The sequence below is a fragment of the Diceros bicornis genome, chromosome 28 (assembly GCF_020826845.1).
Source record: "Diceros bicornis minor isolate mBicDic1 chromosome 28, mDicBic1.mat.cur, whole genome shotgun sequence".
Lineage (NCBI taxonomy): Eukaryota > Metazoa > Chordata > Mammalia > Perissodactyla > Rhinocerotidae > Diceros > Diceros bicornis.
In genome coordinates, this window is record NC_080767.1 from 27,789,267 (window position 1) to 27,813,216 (window position 23,950).

Below are 23,950 nucleotides of genomic sequence, written 5' to 3' on the forward strand. Positions count from 1 at the left end.
TTTGTTGTTTTGACTTTAGCTTAACTTTTTTAATGTAACTAAGCACAATTGTTACTTTGAAGTTACTGATTTAATTATAATGGAGCATGTGGAATTTTTAAAAACATACGCATCTTATACTCCTATGGAAAATGAATACAACCAATTTTGATAATGCAGTCTAGTAAATGTCTTTACTTGATAGACTTTCATCAAAAGTATGAATACTATAAAAGTAATGTTTTTGACAATATTTCCTTTTGCTGTGGTAAGTTGGTATATATATTTACAATTGTTACCACCCAAAAAAGAGGGTTCATCTGCCTGCTGCAAGACATGCCAACAGTCAAGAGGCAAGGAGGTAGGAGAGAAAGGACTTTTTATTACAGCTTGCTAGCAAGAGGGAATATGGCCAACTAATGTCTGAAAAAACCATCTTACAGAACAAAGATTATAGACCAGTTATATAGGGGGCTGGTCTCTGGGTCGGGGAGGCATCTGGTCTCTGGGTGAGGGCCGATATCTGGTGTTAGTTCCTGATAGTCTTTGGTTTTACTGGATATGCATCAGAGATCGAAGCAATGCTCTATACCCTCATCTTTAGTTGTCCTTGATGATGGCTATCAGCATAGACTCTGTTTGGGAGTCATCATATTCCTAAAGAACTCAAAAGAACAAACTTGTCATCTTATCGCAGCTGGGAGGTATATGCATAAGCAGGGGTCATAAAATTTACAGAGCAGTTAGATCTCCAGGAGGGTGCAGATCCAGCTGGGTCAGTTAGTAAGAGGTCATTCACAGTTACAATAGCACTTCTTTTCTACAATATGGCTTCCCTTATGTCAACCCTGTCTTCAGCTGGTAGCACTTTCTCTTGAAACTTTAATTTGTTTAGTTAGATTTCTGTTATCATTTCCTTAAAATAACACCCAATTCATATACATCATAGAACTACATGTATAGAACCATATATATAAATACGGTGGGATTATAAATAATAAAACTTGTTTTCTCGTGTGACTGGAAAATAAGGGAAAAACAGGGTTTTAAAGTTTAAATATCAACCAACTGAATTTGAATAAACCAATTGAGGTTTGTAAAGCTCTCAGCACAAAAAAAGGCCTGACTCATTTTTTCTTTTTCAAAGTAATCCTTGGATCTCTAGATGGCATCCCATTAACCACCACTGACCTTTGTCAACACAGAGGATCTTCAAGGGTACCCCCAAATAATCAAAGATATACTATCATTCCGGGTTATCTAATAAACACACAGAACACAATTCCCTTCAGATTTATACTAAAGGAAGGAAATTTTGTACATGCATGAAAAAGAAATCCAGAAGCAGCAAGTTTTTCCTATAATATTTTCATGGAAATCCCAATGGATCTTATAGGGGACAATCAACACACAAACAAGAATATATGTTACTATATGCTTTTTTTCCTCAGAGTGTTTTGTTTTGTTCTAAGAGGGGGAATCTTCTTCATGTGATATTTTTTTCCTAAATGGAAAACACTCTTTAAAGGAACTTAAAATAAACACGTGGTCAATAAATGAAAGGTTCAAAGATTTTCATGAAGTGGTTTGAAAATAAATGATCTGTGACATATATTAAAAGACTTCCAACAACTCTGACCACATAAAAAAGTAAAACAATAAATCTACAATAGGTACAAATTATATACATTTATTTTTTAATAATTTTAAATAACACTCTTGTATAAATTCTTTCATATATTCAAATCATACACAAATTTAGAAATGCATCATGAAGCCTAGTACAGCATATGTATGAGACATGTTTTTAAAATTTGTTAGAATTTTAGTGACATAAATACAAGTTTAATGTTTCAGAAACATTCCCTAATTGCTTGTGCTGAAATTTAATGTATTACAGAGTGCTTGTGCCTAGCATTAAACTTAACTTTAAACCATTTAGCTTTTGGACTAACTGAGATCTGAAGCCCTGGCTCACATTCTAGGGCTGCTGTCTCTGGTACTGTGTATGCATAAGTTAACAAGTAAGAAAGATTCCCAATTGCCTTTGAAAAAGCATCATTCAACCACTGACATTTTAATGATCCATAACCTTTAAACCATTTGATGTTATTTGACTTCTTCAAATGAATCAGTGTATTCTTCCTGCTTTTCCCCTTGGCATAGTCACTGGCTCAGGGTTAAAGAGAAAACTTGCATTAACTTTCCATTACTCCCCTGCACACACCAAACTCATTTTAGCTCCCAAACTCCTTACTATCAAGAAGATCATAACAGACCAAAGGTTCTTTGTGGATGAGGCCAGAAATGGTTTCCTTGCTCTAACAGCTTATATTGGGTTGCTTTTTACTTCTCTGAACCTTCTGTCAGAGAGCTTTTCTTGAGATGTGTAAATTCAACTGCTACCCACATACCTCAAAATATAAGAACCAGGGAACGTTCATGATAAGTGGTGTTATGTTAACCACGTGTCCTACAGAAAACATAGGACCAAGGTGAGTGACCTTATGGCCCAGTCCCAACTGAGACTGTCAGGAGGAAGGACTGATGCTTTAGCTCTCTGCCTCCAAAACAGCAAAGAAGGGCTAAATGTCCTGAAGGCACTCAGCTGACTAAAATGAACTAGCCGGTCAGTGAGTATTGCTTTAAAAGTCTATTTTCCTGGGAATTTGGGGCTAGAGAGTAGCCATATAATTCGAATCTTCTACAAATCCGCTCCCAAAAATCTCTCTCCTCCCATCTCATGTCTGCTCTGTTCTCCTCTCTTAAAATTCAGGTATCCCCAAGAGTAGGTCCTATGGACTTAATGTGTATAAATGAGGTTAGTTTTTATTATCATTTTTCTCTGTAACTGGAGAAATTCCATTAATAGGAGACTCCTCGGAGCTAGAAGGTGGAGGGAGGAAGGGGAAAATAAGAGAGGACAGGCTTACTTAACAACACTACCTAGAGCATGTAAACATCAGAAATGCATTAGGGCTTACTAAAATGAATTAATGAAGATAAACGTATCACTTAATAGCAGTATCTGTCATTTATCAATAAGATTCACACTCATCTTATCTGAAAATAAACACATTTATAACCCTTAGACAAAAATTCTTCCAATATTAGTCATTCTAAAGGACTGATGGGATCCTGGGGATGAATGCCATAATTCACGGGGATCGTGCCTTTAGAGGAATGAGTGGTGTGTAGTGCATTTCATATCAGTTTCCTAGTCTGATTTTGGTGGTAGATCACGTCACGATTGATTTATATTTTAGAGCAAAATTATTTCCACCAGCAGAAAGCAGGGGACACAAAAGAATACCATTTAAAACAAATATGAAGACCTTAATTTTTTTTTCCATTGGGAAAAATTAAGAACACGAGCTAGGAACTGTTCATAAGTATTTAAAGGTAAACATTCTTTGTGATTTAATTTTTGCAATATCTTTAAGGTCTACTTCAAAGAATCTCTACATGGCCAGAATCTGGACGATTTGGCTTTGGCTCTAAGACCCCAACAAATACTCCTTCTTTCTCTACTGGGTTAACTTCTGTTTAACAAGAGTTTATTTCTCAACATCCTCAATCCCTGGCTTTGAGGAGCTTGTAATCTGGAAGAAAGGCAGGCATGCCACTTTGCAGAATTCCTTGGAATATGCAGTGCACAGTTTAACACACATAAGTGGCAGCTGCTAGGGAAAGCAGGTTTTCCCTCCCTGCTTGGAAGGATTAGTTCACTTTAATGAAGCACAAACTGGTATTTCTATTTTCTTATCACCAGTCCTACCTTCAGATAGTACTCCTCCTGTGTTCTTTCCACAAAGTCCTTCATAGCTGTATGGCCCTGGATTGCACCTTGCACTTACAAAAATTAGAAACATTCACAGATGGGCCTCTTCCTTCCAGCCTTCTTGTGTCCATGGCTAGGCAATTTCTGCACTGGTACATAGTTGAAAGAACATGTGCTTCAGTATTAGGAGTCCTGATTCCAAGCCTAATAATGACATATTGTGTAGCCTTGAACAAGGCATTTAACCTTATCTATAAAATGGGGACGACAATTACTTCCTCAGGGGGCTATGGTGAGAAACAAAGGATACACATACGGAAAGACACTTTGCAAGCTGCAAAAGGTTACAGAAATATTAACTAATTTTAATATCGTATAATGTAAATATCTACTCTCATGAGCAATGGCCAAATATTCGGAGCACTTCAGGTTACCAGAAGTAGATTAGCTGCCTGTACATCCTCCAGAGCATCATCTCCAAATCTTGAGAACAACTTAGTGGTCTCCTACAGAGGTATGACCAAATTCTAGGTTTTTCTCTGGGGAAGTTAGGCAAAGTTGTCAACGTGCATTTCCTAGGTCTAATCTAATAGGTCTTTGTCTTTTTCCTAACCACTTCAAAGTTTGCTTTTCCTCCTAATAAATATCTGTATGTGACTTCTAGCCGCTTTTCCTGGCTTGCTTAATCCACAATCTGTCAATATCATAACAGATGAGAGCAACAGTAGATGGCCTCTAGGAAAAAACTGTGTCTAAAAGCAAGGACTACCTATACCCACTCAACTACAGAGCTACCCTCTAACCAGACAAGAAGCAAACAGGAGAACTGTAGCACTGCAGAGAGATGGTGCAGACCTCATGGCATATGAGTGAGAGGCAATGTCAAACACAGGATGTATTGTGGGGAGGGGAGGGGAGAATATAAATATTTCACAGGCATGAAAACTGGGGATCCCAAGTGATATGATGGCTTTTCTTTTGGAACTAAAATATTTCTAATTCCTTTGGAAGACTATCTTTTACATTAAAAAAACACATTTTTAACTGAGGATATGTTCTGCATTAACCTATGTAAAATGTATAGAGTGGCTAATGTCTAATTAGGTGAGTAGTTTGGAAAGCAGAGCCTGTGTCCCAGCTTAACAATCACTGACTTCAAAATCTATTGCTTGAATCTATAGTAAGTCAAAGAACATACAACTCTACTTTTAGATTGAGAAAGGGAAAGAAAGATTAGAAACATTCAACCCCTTATAAATTTCAACAATGTCCAAAGAGGGACTAAAAACGACTGATGCTCACCAGAGTCCCAGCTCCAGCAATATTGTCATCTATTGTACAGTATTTTAACCAATCCCCATATTCTCTTTTTACAACGCCATTAACTGCTGTACAAATAAATTCTAGATGATAAAATATGACATGATTTTTTTTACAAATAGATACAAATAACAATGTTGACCAGATATGCTACATTAACTATATACACCTTATCTCTCTAGAGGCAGGAATATTCCTTATTTTTAGACAATTGATCATTTACACTGAGTCCCTAAGGAGGACCACCAGCTTCCTGCTCCCAAATGTTGCCTTCCTCTAACATTAGAAGCTTATCCTGTGCTTTAATCCTATCATTGAGCAAGAATTCTGGAAGGAAAATTCAAATCCTTCTAAAGATCTTCGTAGAACTTTTCTGTCCTTATTCTAGAAACAATAAAGATTGTTTAATGTGATATGGCCCAGACATCAGCTTTTCCTCAATGATGTCTTTTAGTACAGTAAAATGAATATCATCCCTGACCTTTCTTTAAAAAAAATGTGTTTCAGGAATGGAGATGAAGTCTTCTGGCAGTCCTTTCCCCCTCCACATCCATCATCCTGTTTCCGCTGGTTAGGTGAACACTTCCCCAAGAGTCTAATTGGATGTCAAAGTGGATTTGGGCTGCACTGTGGGTTCAGCCTTTCTATACTCCCATGTGGTTTGGTACAAAAATACACTTTACTTCAAGTCCTTATTGACAGTGACTGCTTCAGATCTTCACGGGAAAACTAAGAGTAACAGGCTAAGTGCATTACAAATTTGTACCTGAAAATTTCAGATGCGCTATATGTCTTTGCTTTCTCAGCAAACTCTACCCAGGCTTTTCCCGGCCCAGGGGCTGATGCTGTCTTAGTAAGCACTGTGGTCTAACAATCCAGGAGAACAGTTCCAGCTCCTCAGGCTTTGTAGTTATGTATGGGTGTCGTCAGGGTCAGCTGCCCATTGGGAGCCACTTCATTGCCATCATCTTCCAACAATCCTGACACATCTGCATTGGGAATGCTGTCATGGTAGCTGCTGAAACTGATATTGTCTTCTTTCAGCTCGATGGTCCAAAATGGGGCATTGAGTTTCCGGTTTTGATACTCCCGGTACATATATACAGCTCCCACAAATCCCATCAGCAACACCACCACAATGATGATGACTGTCAAAATGATGATGTTAAATTGGGTCCATGATACATCAGCTAAAGCTGATGTGCTGTTTTCAGCAGAGCTTACTGATAAGATAGTCTGCAGGGTTGCGGGGGTAAATGTACTATTTATAACAGGGGTGGGCACTGATGTGGTCAAAGAGGCATTGGAAACCAAAATGGTAGAACCTTCAGGTGTTGGAACAATAACTTCTGAAAATAAAAACAGAGAATGAAATGTAAAAGACAAAATTATCTAGTTTTAAGAAATAATAAAAGAAATACACATGGGAGTGGAAGTTGATATGGGATGTTGACATGATATTCTGCTTTAAAGTAATGCAAGTTGAAAATAATTTTTAAAGAAATATGGTGAAAAGAATCAGAATCTAGAAGGCTAGATTATTACATCCATGGCTGTTCTCCAAAATGTATATATCTATATTAAAATCTTTGGGAAAATTCTAACGCTGGAGTTTTCCATCCTTTTTCACTCTTGGATAGATTCATACAAATTCCTGCAAAGTCAGTTAAGTATGTCACTACTGAGTTCTAAATCACTTGGTTAAAAGTGACAGGGATAGATGACAATCATTTGAACTAAAATAAGTTCAACATGTTTGATGGCATTTCATAAGGGTAAAATTCTCTTCAAAGGAGGCAAACACAAACTAGGAAAAATTATATTTATAGTTACTTCTGAAAAACACAATTTAAATGTCCAAAGTTGATGTCAGCCAAGAGAGAAAACAGCCTTCCTTTAATTTCATGTGCAGTAATTCTTCCTTTGTGTAGATTATAGCTATTTTATAATTAAGGTACTATACTTTGTACTTCTAATGTAGCATAGCTCAGTGGAAATACCAAAGGCTTTGGAATCAAGTATAACTGTGTGGCTATAGAAAAGTAAGTCAATCTTTTTAAAACTGAGGTTCCTCATCTATAAAATGGCAATAATAATATCTACTTTGCAGAGTTCTTGGGAAGGATTAAATGAGATAATGTACTGTACACAATCATCACATTTAATGTTTACAGTGCTTGGCACATCGTAGGCACTCCATTAAACTGATTAGTCTTATCCTTATACTTCATCACTATAGTCAGCCACATCAATCTATCCTAAAAAGAGGCATGTTTTACACTACATAATAACTAATCAGAAAAATCTTCACAGTCCTATCAGTCAAGTAGGACAAGGTATGCCTCCAAATGGGACAGAGAATTGAGTGACAGAATCTCTAGGCTAGTGACAGGGTTCAGTCTGAGTCTTCTAGCCTTGATCACAACAGAATAAGGATATCAAGAAAATGGCAGAAGGATGACACTTGGCACAGACTAACTGTCCATCAGCCCAGTACTCAGCATCTGTCAGAATATCAAAGAATGGTTTGCAGAAGAGCATGGTCTAATCTCTCTGTGACCTAATAAGGCCTAAATATCCCTAACTCATCCTGAATTTCTAATCCTTAATTTTTATCTAAACCCTTATGGAACTTCCTTGTAAGAAATATTTTGCCATAGGAATAACATTTTCTTTTAAAAATAAAAAGGAATATTATTACCATTTCCTCCATCACACATGGGAAAACCTAGGCCCAAAGTTAGGGGAGATGCTAGAATGAACTCTTGTTTCTCAGCTGGAACTTCTAACCAGATTATAGGTCCCTACTTAAAAAGACCTGTGATGGTCACTGGAATTGATGAGAATACAGGAAGCAAAGGATAAAAGAAATGGTAGGACTTTTAAATTATTAACATAAAAATAAAAATAGATGAGGAGAACATGTGAGAACACTGCAATGGCTTTGTCTTGGTCCTCAAATTTCTTGAGCTGGCTTTGGAGTATCAGGAGAGCAGCAGGAACGGAAGGAAATCTCTTTAGGCAAATATCTATCAAAATCTATTTCCAGAAAACTCCCCTGGTGGGATTGGAAGGTTTTACAGAGCTAAAGGTAGCTGTCCTGAAATTTTCACTGCTAGGCTTAGATATTAATTTACAACCTCAGGTGAAGTTTTACCTTTCTTGATGCAATTTCCCTCGTAGTCTTGAACATAACCTTCTAGGCAGTTCTCACACCGAAACCCAGTGGTGTTATTGAGGCAGTTGATGCACTCACCACTCTCAGGCTTGCAAATCTTTGGAGTTTTAATTGGGTCCACGTGGCCATGACACTGGCATTCTGTACAGATGCTGTCAGAATTGTAATAGCCATTTTCACATTTATTGCAGTTCTGGCCTGTGTAACCATCTTTACATTGGACACATTTAGGTTCCAATTCACCCAATTCTAAAAGAGAGAACACCAATAAAATTTAGTACAGTCTGAAGCTACAATTAAAAATGCAAAACAACTACTAGTTCTCAAAAAGGTTAATAAACTCTCCCTAGTATCTCCTCTCAACTTTAAGAGACATATAGAATCAAACTAATAATCTACACCTTAATTATTACTTGTCCTGTTTACTGTGAGAACGATGAGGCCATCCAGAGAACTGATTCAGGTAGAGAAGAAAAGGAATACGCTTATATAAGGAATCTGAATAATTGTGACGGTCAGGCACTCCTATAATTTTTTTATTCCTTCATCTTTAGTCATGACAGAGGGAACAAAACAGGACTTGAACAAAATCTTCCTCATCCCTCTCTCAAGTCTCATTTCACATACGTATTTGGATTTCATTGTAAATTCCTAGTAAGAAAAACCTTTGCTGTTTTTATAACTCCCTTTCACTTACAGCATCCAGAACTTTATTTATCAACACACTTTATACCTATTGATAACTGATTCACTGATTTTTCCTCTAAAAATGAAGATTAAGAGAAAGGCCTTACCTATGATACAACTGCCTGTAGACGTCACTGCTGAACAAGGGCAGCGAAGACATTCTTTAGTGACATTAGGACTCTGATAAAATCCTTCTTCGCATTCTTCACAGTGATCCCCTTTGCTATTTTCCTGGCAGTTTAAACAAGCACCTAAAAGAAGCAAATTATTTTAAGAAGTTAAAGGTTTACTCTGAAAGCACAGTAATTTTAAATAAATCATACCTGCAACCAAAAGACCTTAACGAGTTAACCAGAAAGTTATCCAATAGGAATCGAACAGAGTTCAGTTTCTCCCCCGTCGTACTTCTACACTGGCAACGTCTACAAGTTCTGTGTCCCCTACTAGATTGTCAGCTGTTCAGGGAAAGGTTGGGTACATGAGTAGAGTTGCACTAAGCCCTTGTTGATTGACTACCTACTGAAAGCAGGGCACTATTTGCAAAGAAAAAATTAAAAAAAAATCTAAAGACCTAGATTAGTAAGAAAAGAAAAATTGTACTATTTTCATAGTTGGGATCCTGTAGTTAAATAAGTGAACTAGACCTATATGTACAAACAAACATAAATCTTAAAAGCAACATTGGTTGAAAAAACCAAGTTGCAGAATGATACATACAGAAAGAGTACTTACTTATTTTGTAAAATTTAAAAAACAACACTACACAATACTAAGCAAATAGATACATAATACACTAAGCACATGGATGCATAAAAATTAAATGTGGACTGAGAGGGTACAGGCGAATTTTATGCTCTGTTTGTCTCTGTGGAGGGAGGGAGAAAAACAAGACTAGGGAAGAAAACAGAGAGAACTCCAACTACATTTGAAATTTTCTATTTCAAATATATAACTATATATGTATATGTATAAATATTAAGCAAAATATCAAAATGTTAATATTTATTAATTCTAGGTGTGGGTACATGGGTATTTGTTATATTATTCTCCATATATTTTTATATTTAAAAATTCAAAATAAGAATGAAAACAATTAATTAATAAAGAAAATAAAAAGAAAGAAGGCAAGCAAAGTTATGTGTTTTGTAATAATACTCCTTTGGTACCCTAGTAGTAAGGATATTCCGCAGGCACTGAAGCAGCATAACGTCTGAAACGGGAAATGAAAAAGTGCAGTGTAATTTACATTCCTTCTTTAGGGGGCACAGAGATTCAAAGGGACACTCAAAACTGTTACAAAAATAATTGAGTAAACTCCACATAGAAATCTAGGAAGACAATGAAATTTTACATGATGAACTAAATACAGCTCAGTGTTAAAACTATTCATAAGCGGTTTTATTTGATTTCTTTCCCTTACTAGTAAAATAATTACAAAAAAGGGGAAAGAGAAGGAGGCTGTGAAATAAAATGGTCTGACTATTGGAACAAGGTTTGAAAAACCAAAGAATGGAAATGATGTTAACATGCATGTCAAATCTCAATTTTTAAGTGATTACAGCAGAATTCCCCAAAACTTCACAAACTTATTGGGAAAGATATCTTCAAAAGTTCATCTAGGGGTTGGCCCCCTGGTGTAGTGGTTAAGTGCACACGCTCCCCTGCTAGCGGCCAGGGGTTCGGATCCTGGGCGCGCACCGACGCACCGCTTGTCAGGCCATGCTGTGGTGGCATCCCACATAAAGTGGAGGAAGATCAGCACGGATGTTAGCTCAGGGCCAGTCTTCCTCAGCACAAAAAAAAAAAAAAGAGGAGGACTGGCATGGATGTTAGCTCAGGGCTGATCTTCCTCACCAAAAAAAAAAAAAAAAGTTCATCAGAACACTTAACTTTGAATTAAATCAAACTTGCATGTAAATATCATCACTTCTAATCACATAATTTTGTAAGGCCTGATAATGATATTTTTCATATATATAACAAAGCAGTATTTCCTTATACAGTGATAAAGACTTTAAGTACTGATTTCTTTCCATATCTTCTTATATCCTGATCCCTCTTTAGCTATGTATCTTTGTGACAATAAAAACAGATGAAAAATACACGCTAAGAAACTGTAGATTTTGGCTCAAAAAATAAAATAATCTTAAATGTCAAAGTGCTCTGCAGGTTGGAATCGCTAAAACCTGCATTATGTATAATATATATCTGCTCTCTCCCTATTAAAAATGCCCAATGGAAATAATTTTTAAGAAAAAAGTCATCATAAAGTTCTAAACTTTAGTATAAAAATACCTCAAAAAAGTTAATAGTTCTGTAACAGTATATGGATGTTTAGGGCAAGAGGCATTCCAACAACATGCCATTTGCCATTTGCAATGTGGCAAGAAAAGGTCATATTGCTACTCTTATTAAAAAATGGTGTTTGTCTGTGTGTGTGTATATATACATATATATGTATGTATAAGTGTATATGTATATATACACTTTTAATACTTTGCTCCTACAATGCTACTGGGCCTACATGCTTATTATTTTGGGGCCTTTTATTGTTCTAGATAAGACCCTAAGCCTTTGCTTTGTGCTTATCACAATATAATTTCCCTCTCTTAAACTATTTATATTAGAATATTTAAAATTTTTTTCAAGAAGAATTTCTCATTTCTATTTGTTTTATGCCATACTCTGCAATGAGAAGTCAATGAGAAAAAAATAACCCTATACGGTAAATATCTTATCTCAAAAGTAAAGATGAAAACAAGTATGACAATAAAACTCATCAGTTCTCAAAAACTCATCACTCTACACTGCTTTAAAAACAGCACGCACCTGGAACATAGCCATAGAGAAAATTAATGAAATAAGACAGAGCAGACATAAACACACCAGAATGCTAACAACAGTTGTGAGGGGCAACAGTCCTTTCAGCGTTTCTTTCCCCTCTAATTTTCAAATTGTCTCTGGTGCGCAGGTATCACTTTTATTTTTATTATCTTGATTTTTTTCTGATTACAAAACAAATACACTGTAAAATATATCACCATGCATATTTTAAAATATTTCAAGAACTCAAGCAATTTTAAAACATTTCATGTAGACACTTGAAGATTGTTTTTTATAATAAAAATAAAGATCATAATCTTTAAAATCCGTATACAGTAGGAATTAATAATGTGAATTTACTTTTCTAACAGCCTATAGCTCCTCTCTGGGAGGCAACACAGCATAAGAAAAATGGTATTGTGTTTAATGTCAGATCTGAGTCCCACTCCCAGCTGAACCTCTTCCCAGCTACGTGACCTTCAGGAAATAGTTTCTCTGAATTTCACTTTTCTCATCTGTAAAATGGGATAGTAATGCGCTGGCTAATGATTTAACGTAATGTAAACATTTCAAAGGGTGAAAGTCTATTCCGTAGGATATAATGTTTTCTCTTTATGCCTCAATTTCCTCATTTATAAATTAAGAAAGTTCAACTAGATGAGATCTAAGTTCTCTTTAAAATCTAAAATTTGAGGATCTTTCTTTTATGATAAACGATATACAAAAACTAGCTCAAGTTTCACTTGGTCCATTATGCTCTGCCTGAACCTCCCAAATATAACAATACTGCCTTAAAATTCACATTCTCTTTGCTGAAAGATGGCCAAAGGAGTGGATCCAAAAGAAAAAAGAAAAAAAGGAATGAGTGTTTCCTGAAGATGATCTCACGCTCCTTGGCTAAGCATCAAAAAAATCTGGTAAGGGTAACCAAGAAAATCACTGGTCAAAGAAAAGAATGTAGGGCTCCTTTCCAACCAAATTCAGTGACAAAGCTTTGAAAACATAAATCGCCACCTGTAAAAAGCCTTTTCCTTGTTTATTTTGCCATTTCATAGTTTACATATAAACCTGTCAGCAATACAGCAAGGTACTTTGTTGTAGGAAGAAATGCCTGGTCCTCTCTACAGGACAGAAGGCAAATCTTAACCTGTCAAACAGAAAGAAGGCCAGCCTAAGTGAACAAGGGAGAGAATAACAGGAAATAAGGTCAGAGAGAAAGGCAAGGGCCAAAAAATGTCAAGTCATGTAGGCCATGGAAAGAAGTTTGAATTTTATTCCAAGAGGAATGGGAAGCCATTGGAGAGTTTAAGCATGGGAATGACATGATCAGGTTTTACATTTTTAAAAGATCACTCTGGTTGTTATGTGGAGACTGGACTGTGGTGGGGTGGGGGTCGGGGGATGAGAAGACAAGAGAGGAGACAGAGAGATCAGATCAGAGAGTGCCAAAGTAGCTTGGAGAGATGACAGTGGCTTAGACAAGGATGACACAAATGAAAGACATGAATAGTGGTCAGATTTAGGGTGTATGTTGAATGTTAGGCTGATAGAATTTGCTGATGGATTGGATATTTGCAGTAAGGAACAGGAAGGAATCAAATATGACTCCTAGGCTATTGGACTGGGCAAATGGGTGAACGGTGCCAGTCACCAAAATGAACACTAGGAGTACAGCATGCTTGGCTTATAGGATAAAGTAAAGAGTTGTTTTGGATGTGTTAGGGTTATGATGCCAATTTTAAAGCATTTTAAAGCATTCAAATGAAGATGTCAAGGGCACTGTTAGATCTTTGAGTGTGAAGATCAAGGGGGAAATGTAAATCTGATAATCAGCCCATATACAGGCAGCATTTAAATTAAATCCAGGGGACAGAGTGAGATCACTTAGGGAGAGTATAAATGGAGAAGACAAACAGGTCAAGGACTGAGGTCTGAGGTACTCCAGTGCTTATAGTTGAACAGAAGAAGATCCAGCAGAGCTGACTGAGGAGGGAAAAAAACACCCAGGAAAGTGTGTGACATCCTAAAGTGAAGAAAGTCACGGAGGAGTGAAGGAGTGGTCAACTCAGTCGAGCAGCTGAGGCTGTTACTCTCCATGGGACACCATGAATACATGAAGGTGCCTTGATTCTTTTAAAAAAGTAGACTATATGAACATAAAGCTCTAGTTTAAAAAATAACAGTCCCCCCATCTCCATTTTAAGGGAAAAGTGTGTCCAATAAAGAAAATCTAGAAAAATATAGGAGAGTAGAAAAAAGAAAAAAATAATCACCCTAAGAAATCTGTCATTAAGATTTTGAATACTTTTCCTTTAACTCTTTCCTTATACGTAGAGGTTTGGGTTTTGCTTTTCAAATAGTCTAAACATAACGGCACATGTCATTTTATACCCTGCCTCTTTCACTCTTTCATGTTGTTATATATTGCTCTTAAAAATATTAATGACAACATAATAATAGTTGCCAATTATTGATTGCTTATAATGAGCCAGGCATTGTATTAAGCACTTTATAAATATATTGCATTAAATCTTCACAACAATCTATTAGGCAGTTACCGTTATTATCCCAAATTTCTAGGAGAAAAACAGGATAAGTAACTTGTACAAAGTGTTCACTTTCTGTGCTCTTACACATGTATTGCCTAGATAACATAATTTACTTCATGCCCTGGTGTTAGAAATAGGGTTGTCTAATTTTTTAGAATTATAACTACCACCTTGGTGAGCATCTTTGAACATAAAGCTTTTGATGAGTTTAGAATTATTTCCTCAGAATAGATTCCTGGAAACAGAATTACTGGATCAAGGAAGTATTTTTAAGATTTCTGATACACATTGCAAATTGCTTTCCAAAATGTCTTTCCCAATATGTTTTATCACAAAAAGGTTACTTTAAAAATCTTCAATCTAAAACACAAGGTATAGAAAAGGATTAGAGGTGAGAAAAAATAAGGACTGTGAAAACAGTAAGTGGCCACTAGAGGGCAACCGTATCACAGCACTGTTGAAAAAAATCTCATTTGAGACAAAAGGAAAGACTGATTTTATATGAAGCTTGCAGTTTTAAATCAAGTATTTGCACTCCTTCATGTTGGATTCCACTTTCATTATATTTCCAAACAGAGAAACCATGTATTTCTCCTACTACTAGCTGTTTTTAGAAATTGTAACCGTCAAAAGGATTTCTTTTGTCTTAAATTATCTCCAGAGCAAGGACAGGCTGGGATTTACCTGACGTTAAAGAGAGCTACCTCACTGCTGCAAGGACAATCAGAAGTGAGAACCAGCAGTGTAGACTGCTTTCTGGTACCATAAAAGATGTAGGGAGCAATTTAAATCAACTCAGTATGATGAAGCATTTCTGTCGTTACCCAAGATTGAAATTCATCTTCCTCCTGTATGTTTTTCCATTCATTTGTTCATTTACTCAACAAACATTTAGTGAGCACTTACTATGTGCCAAGCTCCATGCTCGAGATTGTGTACAATGGTGAACAAAACTGATATCGCTCCTGCCCTCATGGAACTTACAATGTAGTGAGCAAGCCAAATACGACCCATAATCACAAGTAAATATACAATTACAAACTGTGATATGTACTATGAAAAAAAAATACAAGTGTATATGAGAGTGTATAATCGGGAATCATCCTTTAGCCTGAGGCATCAGGAACTGCTTTCTAATGGAGTAACCTTTAATTGAAGGCCTGAGGGAACAATATGGTCTAATAAGGTAAAGGGGCCAGGGGTCGGGGTAGAGTATATTAGAAAGACCATTCTAAGCAGAGGAAAGATCATGTATGAGAACCTTAGGACAAGAGAACATAGCTTGTTTTAGGAATAGAAGCCAGTATGACTGGATCACAGACAGTAAAAAAAAAAAACAAGAATAACACAAGACAGAACTGGCAGGTAGGCAAGGAACAGACGACGTAATAGAAAAAAACACAATTTCTTCTAAATCAGTTTGTTTCACCATAGAGCAGAGGATTATAATGAAGAATAAGTTTTCAATACAGATTTTTCCAGGGTACTTTCAATTTCAAATTGCTACCCTGCACTCATAAAAACACTTATACTTGTCAGACTAGTGTGCCCTGATTTTTTTGTTGGGAACAAAAAATTTCCAAGGGAGTATCTCTAATCCTTACATTTAGGAAAACTGAAGATCAGAAAAGTTAATTGTCTTTAGTTTTTAATAGTTTGCCTAGATGTGTTTTTCTTTGTTTTTATACTGCCTGGGTTTACTGAACTTTCTGAATCTGTGGGTTAATGTCTTTCATCAACTTGGAAAATTCTTGGCCATCATCTCTTCAGATATTGCTTCTGCCTCAACATCTCTCTCTTTTCTGAATCTCTAATTACACTTACGTTAGACCTTTTGGCTGTGTCCCTCATGCCTTTCCTGCTCTGTTCTTTCCATTGCATTTTTTTCTCTGTGCTTTAGTGTGGATTTTTTTTTTTTTTTTGTACTCAAGAAGATTTGCTCTGAGCTAACATCTGTGCCAATCTTCCCCTATTTTGTATATGGGTCACTGCCACAGCATGGCCAACGCCAAGTGGTGTAGGTCCACGCCTGGGAACCAAAACCAGGCTGCCAAAGTGGAGTACACTGAACTTGACCACTAGGCCACGGGGCCGGCCCCAGTTTGGATATTTTTAACTGAGCTGTATTCAAGTCTACTAACTTTGTCTTAAGTGTGTACAATCTGCTGTTAAACCCATACAATTAGTTATTAATTTTAGATGTTGTATTTTTGAGTTCTAGGTTGTCATTTTGATTTTTTTATAGATTCCAAGTGTCTTGAAATTTTGCCTCTTTTTACATATCATCTGGTTTTTCCTTTATTTTCTTAAAATATTAATTTTAGTTATTTTAAAGGCATTGTTTGCTATCTCCAACATCTGGATCATCTCTGGGTCTGCTTCTATTGTTTACTTTTTCTCTTTATTAATGGTCACATTTTCCTATCTCAGGATTGTCTAGTATTTTTGATTGTATGCCAGACACAATGTATAAAAAAACCACAGATGATTTCTCTTTCTTCTGTTAGGCAGATACAATGAGAGGATCACCTCAATCCAATTAGAAATTGAGATGGGTTAAGGATGGACTGCAATTTTAGTAAGAGTCAGTTCACCTATGGTTCATCACTATTTGTTGGTTAAGGCCTTCTAAAGTTTTTGACTGAGAGCTAGCAGGCCTGTGTCTCCTCAGCCCTGAAAAACTGCAACAGATTCAGTACTGCTCTTTGGTGGTTTGAGGCTAGGTCCCACTCTCTGCACCTTCAGAATCTGGTAACGTCTTGAGAGAGACATGGTCATGTGTTGTAGTGGTCTCACTCTAAAGAGATTTTGTCTTCTAAGCACCACAATACTGAGATATTTCTTTATACCTTTTGGGTCAGCCTCCCATCTCCTGCACAGTCAGCTAAGGTCCCATAGGAAAACTGGCCTTGTGTATAGGGCTCCTCTAGTTTCCAGTCAATCATGCAAGCCCCAAACAATTGCCAAAAGCTCGTCTTGTATTTCTTTTCTCAAGAAGAATTCCTTTGCTTGGGCCAAGCCTGCTCCTTAGCCTGTACCCAGAACCAGCAAACGTCCTCTGGAAAGAAAATGGCTGGTGATCATCAGCTTACTTAGGAAGAGTTCCACCCTTTCTGGAATTTTAGTTCATATAGTCCTCCTTGCTTCCATAGCTCTCCAACCAATTTTATTTTTGAAATTTATGTATTTTTTCTCAGGTTATTGTAGTAGGAGTTTGGCTTGCTATGAACTATTACACCCTACTTAGAAGAGAAAGACCCCTACAAACTATTTGGGAAGAATCAACCTATAGATGAAGGACTTCAAAATGAAAAGAACAATGGACTAATTACACAACAAAGTTAAGGAAAGTGTGTACCTGTGACAGCATCACAACTGGCAGACCGATTATTGCATTGGCAGGGCAAGCAGCCACTCTCACTAAAGTCATAATATCCATCTTGGCATCGATCACATGTAGAGCCAGTGACACCCACTTTACACTGGCATTTCCCAGAACTGCAAATAAAGGCAAAGACAATGAACAAAAGTAAATCAGTTTAAAGTTTCGTTGCCTAACATTCTATCATAGATGATCTTAACGTAGAAATAGTTTCAACTATATTCTAGTAACTAGAAGTATTGAGGGATTTTTATTTTGAATTGGAAGTTGAACAACTTCACAACTATATAAATTCAATTAACATGGTACTAACACTATTCATTCGCGACAATTTAATCCTCTGCACTTGGGTAGTTTAAAACAAATGATACTGGAGCCATGGAGAATATAAGTTCCCAGTGCTTAGAAATCTTTGTTTACTAAGCACTGGGGCATAGAACTGGTACCACTTCTATATCTCATTCCATAGTTTCATCAGCATCCACCCTGCCCAATCTGGAGAAGAGAAGAAACACCACCTAGCCTTCATCCAACCTAGCCTCTGGCTGAAGAATATGAATACCAAGATCTTAATGAATGTGAAAACTAATACCCATTTAGATGCTGAAAACTTGATATAATTTTCTACTTTAGGTTCAGGCTTTTTTTAAATCATATTTCTGGTAATGAAACTAGAATTCACAATTAAGTAAATAAGACTATAACGGAGACCTCTATTGCTTTCTGGATTAAATTCACATAAAAATTCTAGATTGCTAACCCAAAAAGAAGACTAAAAGTATCAAGTAAGAAAAATATTTTATTTAGTAACCCATCTCTTCCTTTTAACCTATTTTCTTTTCTCAGATGTCCATTACATCAACAATATCATCTCTCTCCAATCAGTGAAACTTAAATCTTTGTTGTGATTTTCAACTCCTCACTCTCTACCCCAGGCTCTTACATATTCATATCCAATATATTCATTCATATCCAATATATCACCAATTTCTGTCAAATTTTCTTTCAAAATATATGTTAGTATTGTTATTTCTCCTACAATCATCCCTCTGAAAATGTCTTTCCTCCTCTTCACCTCTCAAAAATTCTCCTACTTTCAGATTCATCTTGTTCCATGAAACTTTTCCCTGACTGGTCTGCAGAGATCTTTTGGCTTCTTGACTTCACATTCTCTGTACCATACATTTTAATCTTAATTATGATCTGTTCTATATTTTTTCATACACGTAAGCCTTGCTTCTCTAGTTAGATTGTTAAAGATCTGAGGAAGGCCAAATCATGCAATTTTTTAATTATCCTCAAGACCTAGCACAAGCCTAGGGATAGTGTACTATAACTATTTTAATTTCATACATCTTACTTGCTAAGTTTCCTGAGTCCAGGGACCACATCTTAGCCATCGTGGTATCCTCCGAGTCTAGTATAGTACCAGTTTGTTGTAGGTACTTAATATACGCTTGATAAATAAATGCTCAGTAAATACACAAACTGAATTTTAGAGTTAAGCACTGGGAGGGAAAAAGAAAGATGAAAGGCTACACTAATCACTAGGGTTCTTAGAACAGCTAAAGTACTTTCCCTTTTTTCAAACAACGTGACCCTTCTTTATTTGCTCATTCTGAACCTCAAATTTTTAGACTTCATCTGAGTAGATTTTGGTACCAGTCATATTGGATGGTAGACAATATAAGATAGAACTTCTTTTTAATGTTTTTTTTTTTTTTTAGAGACTCAGCTCTTAATAATGAGTCTCTGTGGGGTTGTTAATTTTAGTTCAGGAGCCCAAGCTAAAATTGCTAATACTTACACAGCTCTTACATATACCAGCTGAAGTAACCCCCTACTACTTCCCATATTCCTATTTCTGTAATAAAAATAGAAGTTCTAAATTTGAGAGTTATTGGAACTCTGGGTTGAACTTTGCAGAATGGAAGTAAAGGAACTTTCAACTATGTGTATTCTACTTGTGGTATACAAACCTAAAGATTATTTTTTTGATTATTTGAGATGTGCCTCTCTGTTCATCAGCATCCCCTGGGCTAAATAATGAGGCTTTTGCCCTCTATTCCTAAAAACTATTTTGAGCAGCTAGAGTTGAAGTTTACTTCTCTCTCCCACTTACGATTCTCTGCACTATCCCAGGGTATGCCAAAAAGGAGTAGAAAAGTAGAAAAACAGTTTTACATGGGATATTTTTAGGGCTTTACTCAAACCAAACCAGTCTAGAGGGGAAAGAAAGTCAGGCTTACGTAAATAATATATACTTTACATATCTCAAAGCCTTGTATCCTGAGAAGTCACCTATCAAACTCTGTATTCCTATCTTAAAGCTGTCTAGTGTATTAGCTTATGCAATTTCTTGACTAACAAATAGTTTTACAGAAAATGTAAAATGGAGGCATCTGAAAGCAGGAGTGATGATGATGATGATGATGGTGATAAAAACAATGAGCCACCATTTATTGAGGGCCTATGTCAATAACATATATTCCAATCCTTAAAATAATTCTACTGGGTAGAGGTCATAATCCTCAGTTTTCCATTGAGGGATTTCAGAGGGGTTAAAGTTACTGTCCACACCTAGTAAGTCAGGTTTCTTTATACAAAGCCAGACTATTACCTCTGTACCACGCTACCTACCTCTCCCTAAGTGTGACTCCACATTTGCACAAGAAATTTGCCTGCCAAATAACTTGAGACCTACTTGGGTATCCAGCTTCATTCTGTAGATTCCAAGCACCACAATTCACCATTTATTTATTATGAGCTGTTTCTGCCTTGCCCAGAATAAACCCTGGTCTCTTTTCTCACTGTCAGTAAATTTCAGGTCTTCCTTAACAAAAGCTGCGAGTTCTTAACTGCTTGAAGAGAAACTGCAGCATAGCAAAGTCTAAGGTTCTCAGAGATTCAAGCCTAAATATTCTGATGCTTAGTTAAAGCTTAATTAAAATTTGTACTGATCATAGAAGATGAGCATTGATTTTAAATATGCAACAGAAATTTACATTACCAGGCCTATCTCTTAAGTAACTTTGCAAAAAAGGAAACAAAAGAAAAAATCTCACAAACATAAATATGCACAGTCTTACAAAAGAATACCCCAAGGTACGTAAAGATCTAGCAAAGTAAATCTGTATTCATCAAATATGAAGTTCAAGAATATCTTATGACCACAATAAGAAACCAGTCAATTTAAGTCTCACTATACTATCAGAAAATTATAAAGGATATAACGTACCTTTCAAAGAATGGCTAACAACAGTTCATTTACCAATTTCCAAGGCTTTTAAAATGTTAATCAAAATATGCTTGCTCCTCATTTCTCTACAGACATTAGATTATTTGGTATGGAGAAGAATAAATAGTTACTTTTAATGACAGTGTTTGCCCAACCCACCACCTACAAGAAAATGGTATTATCTCGGAATACCTAATCATTTAATAGTATCTCACAATCATAATATAGCCAGTGCTCTCAAAGTAGTTGCTATTCCTGTAAGGGGACTTTCCCTTCAGAATTCTGCTCTGGGCACTCAAAAGATTGATTTAAGCAGGGATCTTTCTCCCTGGAGAATATGATCCTTAGTTGCTGATTTAAAAAAAAAAAATCCACATGTGGCTTTTTGAATCCTGATAAAGTGGTTGACTAGTCTGGATACCATGCTCCACTTTTCCCAGGTAGATTTTAAAACAGGAAAGAAGGCGCTTTTTTTCTCTTTTTTAAAAACTATAGAATGGAGGAGGGAAGTTTGGTTGTGAGGCTGCACTAGAAGTGCTTTTCCATCCTGTTACTCATGGCCCATCGCCAATTTCTGCATGTATAAGAATTAAACCACTCAGCAAATATAAAGCTTTCCCTGTGTGACTTCTTTTTAGAATAAAGCCTTTACAACACCCCCTTTCATGGTCTCCTTCTGTTAAAGACTGTTGAATGCTTTTTGAAGCAAAGGTCAATGATATAAATGCAATGAAATTTTTAAAAAAAGGAAAGAAAAGGCCTGTTAACAGACCACTTATGCTTATCATAGGTTTGAATGAAAGAATCAAAGACTCGCAGGTTCATATCTGGAGAATAAGGACACAGATCTGGATTTTGAATAGAAGTCAGAAATCTATACTACTGAGATCAATCAACAAAGAAATTTAAGATAGAATTTGCTCATCTGGTGTTGCTTTTTATAGACATGAGTTAGTTGCTAGTAAAGTACTAATGTAGTATGAATTAGATAATGTAGAATTATATCAGAAAGAAGAATATAGAATTACTTATAAAGGAAGCACAAGCATTGTGGAACTAAGCTGCACTAAGTATAACTAAGCATATACTACACATTTCTTAAATTATCCCAAATAGAATTCTCAGATTTTCTTAAGGTGTCAGTGCTTAGTCATAGAATTTATCGCACTCACAGGTGTGTACAATTATCACAAGGTTTGAACCCTTAAAAAATTATCTTTTAAAATGTAAACAAATAATACATTTTTGGCATGAAGTTATTTTTTTCAAAAGGAAATTCAGCAGTGTATCATCTCAAGATATCGTACATATTCATGTCATACAAGTACTAACCAAAATGTCTTTTTAAAGGTTTTGTTTCAATAAAGATGAGCAGGAGGAGAATCTTCAGAATTTCCACTATTTTATAATCACATTGACTAGGGTGGGAAGGGTGGAACACAGGGAGGGAGGTATCAGGGTCTATGGAAAATTCATAGCTTGAGGAGACAGACAGAGCTTGGTTCAAATTCCAGTTCTGTTAGTAACTAGCTGGGACCAAGTACTTATTCTCTCTTAGACTCAGTATTCTCATTTGTAAAATGAAGACAGTTATATCAAACTTTGTAGTAGTAGTTGTGAGAATTAAAGACTGCATATGCAGGGTACTTAGCATAGTGTCCAGGACATAATCAGTATCAAAAATGAAAGAACGATGAAGATGATGATAATGGTCCTAGATCTTGAATTTTTTCTGAGAATTTAAAGAAGAATGGGTTAGAATCTTTAGTAGGCAAAGACAGACAAGACTAAGTTATTTACTTTTAAAATTCTGTTAACAAACCTAGAAAAATGGCAAGAATTTATGGGGTAATTACTAGTTTGGAGCAAAAACGTGGCTAGGAAAAGAGAGCACGTTATGGACACATGGTAGAAAGAGTTTTTGGAAAGAAAACAAATATTGAGAAGGGAAATGATCAGCAAAGTCCTACATTAGGTGAGACCAAAGCCAGCGAGACCTGACGTGCTTTTCTACCAACTAGCTAATTGATTTAACTTTTTTCTAAATTGTCAAATGTCTTGGCATGTTTTGTGTTACCAAAAACATTGTCTGTTTTCTTCCTAAGAGTTACAACATATATCTTATATATATATATATAAAATGTGCATGGCATACATTTCGATATCAGGTTATCAATTTTAACTCAAGGAGTCACAGGATAACTAAAAAGATTGAGTTCTAATTAATTAACTCAGAAGCCTTGCTTTTCCTCCTGCCTTCTTCCTCAAACAGTTTACATGTTGGCAATCTGACATGGAAAGAACAAGAAACAGAAAAAATAGATAATTAAATGTATCAATTTTCTTATTCTTCCTCTTTTTTTAATAACTAAAAACAACTTAGTTTATGAAGAGACTGAAACTACTAGTTAAAATAGGGTCTGAAATTAACAGAAAGTTACTGATTATAAGCTGTCTCAATATATTAAAAATAATATTAAAAGGCAGCTAGAAAAAGTTTTTCTAACCAGAAAAAGCTTTTACATGGGAAATGAATAAAATGAAAAGTTTTTAAAAATTCTTAATTTCATGTTGGGGTCATGTTTTTGCAAAGGTAATGAAAAAAATAGCTTCTCCTTTGTTATGAAAGCAACCGAATAATTGGATATTTTGGCAAAAGACCATCTGCATTTAGTGTTTCTCTGTCTTTCTACAATCATGGAAAAGACCATTATGCAATGAGCAAAGCTCCTTTTCTGGAGGAAAAAAAAGATAGCTTTATTGTTGAAAACATTGGGCTATTATGCTAAACATTCCTTGTATTTTTGAGGGCAAATAGTCTAAAATACTTTTAGAGGAAATACATATTCAGACAGAAATTCTTAATACTCAAAAAGGGTATTGCCTAAGTGCAAAAATATTTTCTGACAGCGGATCTTACCAAAATCAAATTTACAAGTTTATTTGAAAAGTCAGAAGTAACACTTACTCGCAAAAAATAAAAAGTATCATATTTCCAAAGCCACAACTTGGG

At 35.9% G+C, this 23,950-nt stretch overlaps 1 protein-coding gene across 1 annotated transcript in view; it reads right to left on the reverse strand.

Moving 5' to 3' along the window:
• Positions 1-1,644: 1,644 nt before the first annotated feature.
• MEGF9 (multiple EGF like domains 9) overlaps positions 1,645-23,950 on the reverse strand; it is an 82,132-nt gene continuing 59,826 nt past the window's right edge. Inside the window, exons 3-6 of the mRNA XM_058523897.1 lie at positions 17,676-17,815; positions 9,053-9,196; positions 8,238-8,507; positions 1,645-6,429 (exon numbers count right to left, since the gene is read on the reverse strand). Of these exons, the coding sequence (XP_058379880.1) occupies positions 5,978-6,429; positions 8,238-8,507; positions 9,053-9,196; positions 17,676-17,815 (1,006 nt within the window). The 3' untranslated portion in view covers positions 1,645-5,977. The remainder of the gene's footprint in view (positions 6,430-8,237; positions 8,508-9,052; positions 9,197-17,675; positions 17,816-23,950) is intronic.